At 45.4% G+C, this 12,150-nt stretch overlaps 1 protein-coding gene across 1 annotated transcript in view; it reads right to left on the bottom strand.

The window, feature by feature from the left end:
• The window catches only part of LOC311325264 (unconventional myosin-X-like), a gene marked incomplete at its 5' end in the record, with an annotated part of 13,683 nt that extends 6,460 nt beyond the window's left edge, over positions 1 to 7,223 (bottom strand). Inside the window, 7 exons of the mRNA XM_084457931.1 lie at positions 196 to 251; positions 538 to 631; positions 862 to 957; positions 1,439 to 1,682; positions 5,487 to 5,607; positions 6,081 to 6,438; positions 7,072 to 7,223. Of these exons, the coding sequence (XP_084314057.1) occupies positions 196 to 251; positions 538 to 631; positions 862 to 957; positions 1,439 to 1,682; positions 5,487 to 5,607; positions 6,081 to 6,438; positions 7,072 to 7,223 (1,121 nt within the window). The remainder of the gene's footprint in view (positions 1 to 195; positions 252 to 537; positions 632 to 861; positions 958 to 1,438; positions 1,683 to 5,486; positions 5,608 to 6,080; positions 6,439 to 7,071) is intronic.
• Positions 7,224 to 12,150: the final 4,927 nt, after the last annotated feature.

Genomic DNA, 12,150 nt, shown 5'->3' on the forward strand with positions numbered 1-12,150 from the left:
TGCAGTGTGATGGTAGCTGATGTACTCATGGTTACTGCAGTGTGATGGTAGCTGATGTACTCATGGTTACTGCAGTGTGATGGTAGCTGATGTACTCATGGTTACTGCAGTGTGATGGTAGCTGATGTACTCATGGTTACTGCAGTGTGATGGTAGCTGATGTACTCATGGTTACTGCAGTGTGATGACTCTTACCTCTCAGGGTTGTCTGAGGCACAGACCGAGTCTATCATCCCTACATCCAAGGTTCCCTGAGAGAGAGAGAGATAGAGAGAGAGAGAGAGAGAGAGAGAGAGAGAGAGAGAGAGGGAGAGAGAGACGGGGGAGTGATAAACCTTTATAAGAGAGACTATAAACATGAATGCACACAAACACACACGCACACACACACACACACACACACACACACACACAAACACACACACACACACAACCAACCACCCCCTCCCCCAACAGTACAAAACCATTCCCTTCTCACTCTACACGCTTTCTGAAACCGCCCATAACAGTATTAACCCCTGTAGGTGCAGGACTCACCACGGCATTCTGGGGGTTGGCCTGCTCGTCATGCATCTCCCTGATCTCCTGCTCCGTGGAACCGTGCACCTGACTCAGCACGCTGAACCACTGGCTGCAGCCAATCAGAGAGAGAGGGAGAGGGTGTCAGACAATCACAGAGAGACAGGGAGAGGGCGTCAGCCAATCGGCTCACCAATCGCGATCGGCTCACCAATCACATACGCATGTGTGCACACGCCAGACACACACACACAAAAATGAAACGAACAAAGGCAACATAATGCATAGTGTCTGTCCATGACGAATGGGACGTATTGTCCCTGTGCTGTCATGGAGACGTACCTGGCGTCCTCGGCAGACTCTGCGATCAGGTGGTAGGTCCGCTCCGGCATCACGATGTCGATTCCATTCTCCTTCCCCGTGTTGTCCACAATCTCCCTGCAACACAGAAGAATCAGGCGCCGCTCAAACTTCAACCCCCAGACTCAGGAAAAGGATACGGACCCGGGTTAGGGTGAGGGGGAGGGGATCTGAGCCCAGGACTGGTGTGTGTCTGTGTGTGTGTGAGTGTGAGTGTGCCTGGGTCCAGGTAGAGGCAGGGGTCAGGGGTAGGGTGGGGCTAGGAAAAGGATACGGACCCGGGTTAGGGTGAGGGGAAGGGGGACTGGGCCCAGGTCCAGGCCTAAAGCCGGAAGTGGACTGGTGTATGTGTGTGTGTACGTGTGTGTGTGTGTTAAGAGTATAAGAGGGAGAGACACTAGGGAGGATGACAGGGTTAGTGGCTGTACTGGACATCCACAGCAGACACGGGGGTATCTATCGGACTCAGGGTGGTCTGCGGGTGACAGGGGGGCATCTACTGGACCTGGTTAGAAGTTCGGGGGGAGAGAGAGAGGCACTAGGGAGAGGGGAGGCTTACTTGGCGGCGTGCATATCCAGCATGCCCTTCATCTTGTCCTCGCCGTCGTTCTCGAAGTACATGAGCTTGCTCTGGCGCAGGACGAACCAGCGGCGCTTCCAGTTGCGGCGGGACAGAGTGGACGAGCCGCCGCCCTTCTTGTTGAGCCAGCCCTGCTTCAGTGCCTCCTGCTTGGCCCGGAACCACAGGAACGTCTCGTCCTTCAGCACGCACCAACGCCGGCGCCACGTGTTCATCAGACCGCCTGGGGGGGGGGGGGGGGGGGGGAGGAGAGAGAGAGGGAGAGAGAGAGAGAGAGACCATGAGGAGATGGATCCTTTCCTGACTCAGAATAAAGGAGAGACAGAGTGTCATTGAGGGGAGCCAGGGTGAAGAGGAAGGTCACGCTCCACACCTCCATCTGCTCCTCTGAGCCCCTCATGAGACGGGGAGCAGCCAGGCGTGGGGGGGCGGGGGGCATGGTGGGGGGGTACCCAGCCAAACCCACTCTGAACCCTTTCCAACTCCCCTGCTCCCTTCCTCTGCCCTCCAGGTCATCTCTGACATGATTGCTATACTTCACAGGTCAGTGATTTCTACTAGGAAGAGGGGGAAAGTGTGTCCTGAGAGTATTGAGACAGGGCCTCTACCTGGTCCTGAGAGTATTGAGACAGGGCCTCTACCTGGTCCTGAGAGTATTGAGACAGGGCCTCTACCTGGTCCTGAGAGTATTGAGACAGGGCCTCTACCTGGTCCTGAGAGTATTGAGACAGGGCCTCTACCTGGTCCTGAGAGTATTGAGACAGGGCCTCTACCTGGTCCTGAGAGTATTGAGACAGGGCCTCTACCTGCTGGGGGACTGTCACTACTCATGGTCTTGGCCTTGTGAGTGTGAATGCTGTAAACATTCACACTATTGTTATCCAGTTCTTTATAGTTAGGTGGGCTGGCTTGCAGAAGCTGGTGGAATGTTCAGTATCATTATGTTTTTAGAGTGGTGGCAGCAGTTGCTTTGAAAATATTCACACATTTTGTAAACTGCTGGCACTCCTACAGTTTTGGACGCTCACACACATGTTATATATCAAAATGTTCACACAACTGTGGTGATTCGTACAATGTAAGTCTATAAGTTGTGTGACTTACAGTTTTCGCTGTATGACGATTTGTTCGGCATCTGTGCTCCTCATTGAAACGTATGGCAACACACTCTAACTTTTGAGCTGTTCATTTTGTATTTTTACCCTTTTTCTAATTTGTCGCTATGCCTACAGTTTTAACAGCTCACACACATATTTTATATCAAAATGTTCACACAACTGTGCTGATTCGTACAATGTAAGTATCTAAGCTGTGTGACATAGTTTTCGCTGTATGATGATTTGTTCGGCAACTGCACTCTCCATTGAAACGTATGGGCCCACACTAACTTTTGAGCTGCTAATTTTGCATTTTTACCCTTTTTCTAACTCGTCGCCGTGCCTACAGTTTTTAAGCTACACGGACATATCATAGCCTAAAATGTTCAGCATTTTCTCCAGATTCCTACGGTGTCAATATCTAGGCTGTGACCTTTATACTTTTTGAGAGAGAGCTGTCTGAAGCCGGCATGCCTTTCCATTGAAGTGAATGAGAGGATGCTCACAATTTCAGTTGGGATTTGAATTTGGGGAAACGTGCAGGCTCTCTGTACAGGCACCCTTTTATGACTACTGTGGTAGCATTCATATTCCTTCCTTCCTTCCTTCCTTCCTTCCTTCCTTCCTTCCTTCCTTCCTTCCTTCCTTATATTCAAAGAAATATTCAGAATGACAGTCTTTTTCAGGCTGTAAACTCATATTAATACCTTTTTTCCTCTTTCAGCTATTGAACTCAATAAAACCATGAGTTATGACGAGTGGTTAAATCAATTTTCAGTGTAGTACTAGCTGTACTTATAACAAACACATACTACTTCTCACTGCAACTGCTTCTCACTTCAACTTCCATACAAAACCTCCATAGCTACTGCTCGGCCCCGGAGTGGGCTATAGACACACGGTCTCCAATGAGGGGTGCCTGGCAATCACTGACCTCCTCCTGACTGGCTCTGGAGACGGAGTCTCGCCATCACGCCATTATCCACGCCACAGTCCCCACATCTCAGCCCCTGAGTTGGCTAAAGACACAGCTTTCACAGTTGCGTGCATGTGGGTGGCCTGGAGCATGTGGGTGGCCCGGAGAGCAGTACACTGTCCTCGACCGGCTCTGACCCGAGGGGGCGGAGTCTCGCTCCCAGACCACTACCACACCACGGACCTCACAACACAGCCTCTGAGGCGGCTAAAGACACGCGGTCTTCACCGCTGGGTGCCTGTTGGAGGCCCAGAGAGGGCTACAATGTCCCCGAACGGCTCTGACCTGAGGGAGCGGAGTCTCGCCACCATGCCACTATCTACGCCAAAGACGCAACAACTAAGACCCTGAGTGAGCTACAGACACACAGTCTTCACTGGTGGGTGCATGGAGATTGCCCGGACATGACTGCACTGCCCCCGACCTGCTCTGACCCGAGGGGGTGGAGTTTCGCCACCACGCCACTACCACACCACGGACCTCACAACACAGTCTCTGAGGTGGCTAGAGACACAGTCTTCATGGGTGGGTGCATGGAGATTGCCAAGAGATCACTGTACTGTCCCCGATCGGTTGTGACCCAAGGAGGCGGAGTCTTGCCACCACGCCACTATCCACGCCACAGACCCCACGACTCAGCCCGAGTGAGCTAGAGACACACGGTCTTCACCAGTGGGTGCAAAGAGATTGCCCGGAGGTCAATGCACTGCCCCCGACCAGCTCTGACCCAAGGGGGCAGTCTTTCCACCACGCCACTATCCACGCCATGAACCACAGAACTCAGCCCATGTGGGCTAGAGACACACGGTCTTCACCGTTTAGTGCATAGAGATTGCCCAGAGGTCACTGTACTGTCCCCGACAGGCTTCCAAGCTTTTAAGCTATACATTTCATAATTTATTCCATCTTTCAACTTTGACAGTATTACTCTATTGCTCATCTTTCAAGCTAAAGACTAAAGGCTTAAACTACTCAGGTTGAAAAGTTTAAAAGTATTTAAGTTCTTAGCTTCTTTAGGTAATGCAATTCCAATTCTGCCAGTTTTACATTTCAGCTAAGCTTCCAGGTTCTCCATCTTACAAGCTTTTAGCAATACATTCCATCATTTAGTCCATGTTTCAGCTTTGACAGTATTACAGTTTATCTTCCACCTTTTGTAGCAATGTATTTCAGCTTTTAGCTTCTTTAGGCAATGCAGTTCAGCTTCAAATTCTGCCAGTTTCACATTTCAGCTTCCAGGCTTTTCAGCTTCCAGGATTATCAACCATTCAGGTGTGATGCATTTGACATTTCAGATTTTTCACATTCATGCATTTCCAGCAATGCTTTTGCTATTCCATTCAGCTGCTCAGCATTCACATGCAATTTTCTAGTTAATGACTGCAGTGCCATCTAGATACCCACTAAACCCTAAAAATGATCTTTCAGTCAGATTTGAAATGACAGCTCCGGTATAATGGGTATAATGATCAACTGTGATAAAATTAAATTACATTTTAGTGATAAAATGATCACTAAAACCATGCTTGATTTTTTTGCTTTGAAAAACTCACTGTAAATGCTCTCCAGCATCAACCAAAGTTAGCAACACTCTCCAAGACGCATTATTTTTAATGCTTAAGCAAACAACAAAATTGGTGCTGCTAATTTTATTTGTGGTTTTCAATATGAAAATGATTTCAGTGTCTAGCAGTCGTTTTTGAACATTTTCAGCACATTTTAACAATACCACAATAATACTGATAACCATGATCATTTTGGTCTCCATAAAAGTGATTTTCATGCCGTTCCATCTCTAGACAGCACTGAGAATCCAATTCGCAACTGTATGTAACTTTGATAATATCCCAGTCAACTGTGATTCGTAGCTCATGTGTGATCTGTAGATTACGGAGTATGTAGATGAAAAACTCATCGTGTTCAACCAGCGAATCCATGAAGAGGATGTAGTCACCTTTGATGTGGAGGAAGCTGTGGAAGTAGGGCAGCGGGACGCAGCTGTAGACCGAGTCGCGCCGGTACGACAGCTCGTCGTCCGAGTCGAACCTGTCAAAGTCGTCTTCGCTGTCCTCAAACTGAACAGAGACAGTGGGTATACGTTAGCATGATAGTGACTTACTGCACCAGCGTACTGTTCTGATCTGCAACAACCCATGGAACCTACTACCAACAGAAATGATAACCATGACACATAAATATATGTTCAAAAAACAAAGAAGGAAACACTTGGGTACTGCATGCTTGAGACACTAGATGGTGATGCTCTGGAAATGGAAATGTGTACTTAGGTTATTAATAACCCCCCTACCCTACCCCCCACCCTCTCCACCCAGTACAGAGCCCTACCCTACCCCCCACCCTCTCCACCCAGTACAGAGCCCTACCCTACCCCCCACCCTCTCCACCCAGTACAGAGCCCCACCCTACCCCCCACCCTCTCCACCCAGTACAGAGCCCTACCCTACCCCCCACCCTCTCCACCCAGTACAGAGCCCTACCCTACCCCCCACCCTCTCCACCCAGTACAGAGCCCTACCCTACCCCCCACCCTCTCCACCCAGTACAGAGCCATCACCAGTTCCAGAATGAGATCGGTCCTAACCCGTGAACCCCCGCTCAGGCCCCCCAGGGCAGCCGCTGAGTCAGAACACACAACCCCCCGCTGCGGGCGCGCACGCTCAACCCAGTCCAGCGCCCACACCAGCGCCATCACCTCAGCAGTGAACACCGACAGCCCATCAGGCAGCCGCCTGCCCTCGGTAAAACGCAACTGGGGGGTATGGATGGCAAAACCAGCCTTCCCACTCCGGGGGTCCACCGAACCATCTGTGAAGATCTGATACGCGAGGCCACCATAGTCCAGGACAGACCGGATCAAAGCCTGATACACCATAAGCATCGTCCCCCTGACAGCCCCCCAATCACTCCCCGCAAGGCACCTCAACACATTCACCACCTTCTCACACCTCTCCACCGTTCTATCAACACATTCACCACCTTCTCACACCTCTCCACCGTTCTATCAACACATTCACCACCTTCTCACAACTCTCCACCGTTCTATCAACACATTCACCACCTTCTCACACCTCTCCACCGTTCTATCAACACATTCACCACCTTCTCACACCTCTCCACCGTTCTATCAACACATTCACCACCTTCTCACACCTCTCCACCGTTCTATCAACACATTCACCACCTTCTCACACCTCTCCACCGTTCTATCAACACATTCACCACCTTCTCACACCTCTCCACCGTTCTATCAACACATTCACCACCTTCTCACACCTCTCCACCGTTCTATCAACACATTCACCACCTTCTCACACCTCTCCACCGTTCTATCAACACATTCCCACCTTCTCACACCTCTCCACCGTTCTATCAACACATTCACCACCTTCTCACACCTCTCCACCGTTCTATCAACACATTCACCACCTTCTCACACCTCTCCACCGTTCTATCAACACATTCACCACCTTCTCACACCTCTCCACCGTTCTATCAACACATTCACCACCTTCTCACACCTCTCCACCGTTCTATCCACATGCACCCTCCAGGTCAGCCTCTCATCAAAGTACACCCCCAGAAACCGAAATATCTTAACCCTCTCCAGTGGCTGCCCATACAGGGACAACCCCAGCCCTCCCCCCTTCCGCTTGTGCCCAAACACCACCATCTTCGGCTTCTCCACCGACAACCTAAACCCCCCACCTCCCCGCCCACTCCTCCACCTGCCCCAGCACCTCCTGCATCTTCCTCATCAAAAACCCTTTGCTTCTTCTGTGATTGAAAACACTTATTTTAAGGGCTTCATAACGAAGGCTGGCTAACTTCAAATACCATTGAAAACCCCACTGATGGGGCTGCACAGGGTGGATGGAGAGAGGGAAGCAAAGTGCTACAGTCTATGTTTCTGGGAGATGTCAGTGAAAGGGAAATTGTGTCCATGGTAACGAAATTGAAAAGTAAAACATCAATAGATGGGATAGACATAATAATTGTGAAAAAGACCAAAAGACCAAAAGACCAAAACACCAATTTTTATAGTTCTGGACATGATTTAAAAACTTTAGCAAATACAATTGAACAATAAATGGTCAAACTTAAACGATGGTTTGATGAAAATAAGTTATCATTCAATCTAAAGAAAACAAAAAGTATGATTTTTGGTAAGAGAAAAAATGATGAAAATGTGTTACTGGCAATAGATGGAAGCAATATTGAAAGAGTATCTGAACCACGATTTTTGTGAGTAATATTAGATAATGGTCTGACATGGAAACAAAAAGCTGTCAAATAGTATTTTTGTGTTAAACAAAGTTAATATAATATAATGCAAAAATACAATGCAATGCCAACACTGTACTGTTCAGGCCTATTGCCATATATCAACTACTGTGTGGAAGTGTGGGGTAATACATATCAGAGCAACATACAGTAAATCAATTGTTCATTCTACAGAAGAGAGCGGTCAGAATTATTCATAAAGCAAGTTTTCGGGAACACACAAATATATTATTTATTAAATCTGGATTATTGAAATTGAAAGAGCAAATTGAGTTACAGACACTGATAATTACTATGGAACTCTTTGAATAATGAACTAAAGCACTGTAGCACAATATTTCAATTAAAAAAATGTATAGATATAGAACATTCAGACTCTATGAAAATGCATAGTTGGGTTTTCACCTTGGATTATTATTCATGTATTATATATCTTATGCGTATATATGCTTGGTTTGGTTTATGTTGCATTGCGCTTGTTGGTGGAATGGGCTGACCATTAAGCAATGCTATGCTCATTTGATAAGGGGGCAGGTAAAAATAAGATTTTATCTTCATCCTGCTCCTTCTCGATCATGGATGATGATGATGTGGAAATTGAAGCAACTCCAACCAACTCTCCAAGAGGATCATGGGTAACCACGAGAGTGGTTCACTAATCCTGATCAAAGAGAAGTGGTGAGCACTAACCCTGATCAAAGAGAAGTGGGGAGGAGTGTGAAGCTTCAGACGCAGACCAGCAGCGCCGTTTAGCGGTGAAAGGTGATGATGATTATAAGGGCCCAAAAGCAAGCAGGGCCCACAAAAAACAAGAGGCCCCTCTTTCTATGAAGAAATTATCTGCATGTAGATCAGTCACACTAATGCTGCATCAGAATTCAAATTAAGCCACAAATAATGCAATACAGATTTAAAAAGTTTTAATTTCCTGAGCAATATCCCCCTTCTTAAATGGTTTGGTCCATGCCATGGTTCATGCTGGCAAGTCTCACCTCTTTTGACATTAACGTCACTATACCGGCTGGCTGTCAAATACTAGCACTAATAGCCTAACGTTCAATCATAAACATCAAGCCCATATAATCCTGGCACCAGAAAAGAGTGGAGAGAGAGGCCAGGAGAAAAGAGTGGAGAGAGAGGCCAGGAGAAAAGAGTGGAGAGAGAGGCCAGGAGAAAAGAGTGGAGAGAGAGGCCAGGAGAAAAGAGTGGAGAGAGAGACCAGGAGAAAAGAGTGGAGAGAGAGGCCAAGAGAAAAGAGTGGAGAGAGAGGCCAGGAGAAAAGAGTGAAGAGGGAGGCCAGGAGAAAAGAGTGGAGAGAGAGGCCAGGAGAAAAGAGTGGAGAGAGAGGCCAGGAGAAAAGAGTGGAGAGAGAGGCCAGGAGAAAAGAGTGGAGAGAGAGGCCAGGAGAAAAGAGTGGAGAGAGAGGCCAGGAGAAAAGAGTGGAGAGAGAGGCCAGGAGAAAAGAGTGGAGAGAGAGGCCAGGAGAAAAGGCAGCAGACTGGGAGCCCATAAGCATTTTCCCACAAGAAAGGTGAGAGTAGCTGTGTTGTTAAGACGGTATTATATTATATTATTATATATATATATATATATGTTAGAAAGGTGAGAGTAGCTGTGTTGTTAAGACGGTATTATATTATATTATATATATATATATATATATGTTAGAAAGGTGAGAGTAGCTGTGTTGTTAAGACGGTATTATATTATATTATTATATATATATATATATATATATATGTTAGAAAGGTGAGAGTAGCTGTGTTGTTAAGACGGTATTATATTATATTATATATATATATATATATGTTAGAAAGGTGAGAGTAGCTGTGTTAAGACGGTATTATATTATATGTATATATATATATATGTTAGAAAGGTGAGAGTAGCTGTGTTAAGACGGTATTATATTATATGTATATATATATATATATGTTAGAAAGGTGAGAGTAGCTGTGTTAAGACGGTATTATATTATTATATATATATATATATATATATATATATATGTTAGAAAGCTGAGAGTAGCTGTGTTGTTAAGACGGTATTATATTATATTATTATATGTATATATATATATATGTTAGAAAGGTGAGAGTAGCTGTGTTCAGACGGTATTATATTATATTATTATATATATATATATGTTAGAAAGGTGAGAGTAGCTGTGTTGTTAGACGGTCGGTCAGTTGCCCGCGGTCTCACATTCACCATGACAACGAGAGCCGTTAGCCTAGTGTGTTAGAACGTGCTAAGCTAGGTAGCTAACGTTAGATAGTAAGCTTATGTTCTGGTAACAACTCGATCTGGTTAGATAGCTGCTAGATAACGTTAGCTACCATTAACTAGACAGCTACTACAGTTCTAGTAAGCTAGCTTTCACTAGCCAGCCTCAACCACTGCACTGCACTAGTGAGGTGGCTACTGTTAGCTAGCTTGCCAGCGGGCACACTTGCAAATACTTCCTGTCCAAATAAATGCATAAAAATCCAGTAGCAGCAGCCAGGACACATGTTTCCATTCTCATGAATGCTTATATTATAATGTGCTATGCTAGCTGTTGACATGTCTTTTTAAAACCTTTATGTGCTGCTACTCACATAATCAGCTGTGGCCCCTCTGATCTAGACATCCCAGCCCCCAGAAGATGTTTTAGATGGTGAGTGAGTGAGTGACAGGTAGACACTGGTTGGCTATTAAACTTATTACTAAACTACTGTACTGCTATGAATAGCAAAATGTAGCTTTAAGTTAACCCAGGTTAAGAGAGCCTACATATGAAACAGTTACATTACATAAAGAAATGCATGGTTAATAAATACATAAATAGTGTTAAGTTAATTCATGATTTCTTTTTAAAACATTTATGTCCTGCTACTCACAGAATCAGCTGTGGCCTCGTCTGACCTAGACACCCACCCCCAGCCCCCAGAAGATGCTTTAGACGGTGAGTGAGTGAGGTAGACACTGGTTGGCGAGTTAAACTTATTACTGAACTACTGTACTGAATAGCAACATGTAGATGTAATCCAGGTTAAGATAGCCTACGTATGAAACAGTTACATTACATAAATAAATAAATAAATAGTGTTGTTAATTCATAGAAATTCATATAGAGTTGATTTCAGTTTCAATGCTGATTTGTTATTTTTTGTTATTTTAGAGAGGGTATTTGCTCTTGAAATAAGAGAGGTTATTAGTTAATCAACAGCCGCCTAGCCAGCTTCCTGTAAACTCTACAGTGCTACATAGATTTATTCCCAAGTCTTAAGAAGACACTGTTCTGGTCTTACTGTCTACAGAGCCAGGTCCTAGCCAGTTAGAAACAGAGTGAAGGGAGTGAAGAGGCTCATAGTAGTTCCAGTCATGAAACTGCTACAGACAGAGACAGTCCAAACACAGGAAGAACACAAGTAAATGTCTATGGAGAGGTTAATTGGAAAAAGAACATAGAGAAACAGAAAAATAATTACTAAATTATACATAATAATATATATATTTTTTTTTAAAAGGGGTCGAAAAAAGTGGTGACGAAAAGTCGGAGGGGTAGGGGCCCACACCAATATTCTTTAAGGGGGCCCAGAATTCCTAGCAACGGCCCTGCAGACCAGTCTCATAGAGAGACCAATCAACAAGATCTGTCTGCTGGTTCCGGCCAGCCAGTGAAGACCCACACTCACACACCCTCACGTAGAACGTGACAGAACATTTTTTGTTTGATAGCTCTTAGTTTTGGAATATTATTATTTACGCTTTTTGCCCATAACAATAGGGGCCGGTATGTAGGAGCAGTTTTGTGTTTTTTGATATGATGTGATGACATCACTACCAGGCGTTCACATAATAAGGTAGAGGCACAGCTGTGCAGACAGGAACGCTGAGCTGATATAGGTTTTCAACCGCAAGCAACGTAGGATATACCGCTATAATGCGAAAACATTTTATTTTATTTCTGAGAGATCTAATTATGCTTTTTGACCTCAGTTATGACTGACCTTTTTTGGACTATTGACTATGATTAAGCCCGACACATTCATTCACAAATCCAGATCTTCAAACAAGCAACAAGCAATCAAGTAAGTGGTAGCGCGTCAACCTTCTTTAAGCGTCCATTGAATTAGGCTTATTTGTTGTTGAAAATTGTGACACTGAGATTTCTGGTTAGAAGGAAGCTCTAATATCAGGTCTAGTTCAGCAGTGGATTCAGAAACAGACCTGCAAACCTGAGAAGATAAAAGAAAACCGTTACAATGACCATCAGACACAGTCAGTTGTAGTAGTTGGTGAAACTTTTCTGTGACAAGAGGAGTCTCACC

The sequence above is a fragment of the Borostomias antarcticus genome (genome assembly GCF_949987555.1).
Source record: "Borostomias antarcticus genome assembly, chromosome: 24".
NCBI classification, from domain to species: domain Eukaryota; kingdom Metazoa; phylum Chordata; class Actinopteri; order Stomiiformes; family Stomiidae; genus Borostomias; species Borostomias antarcticus.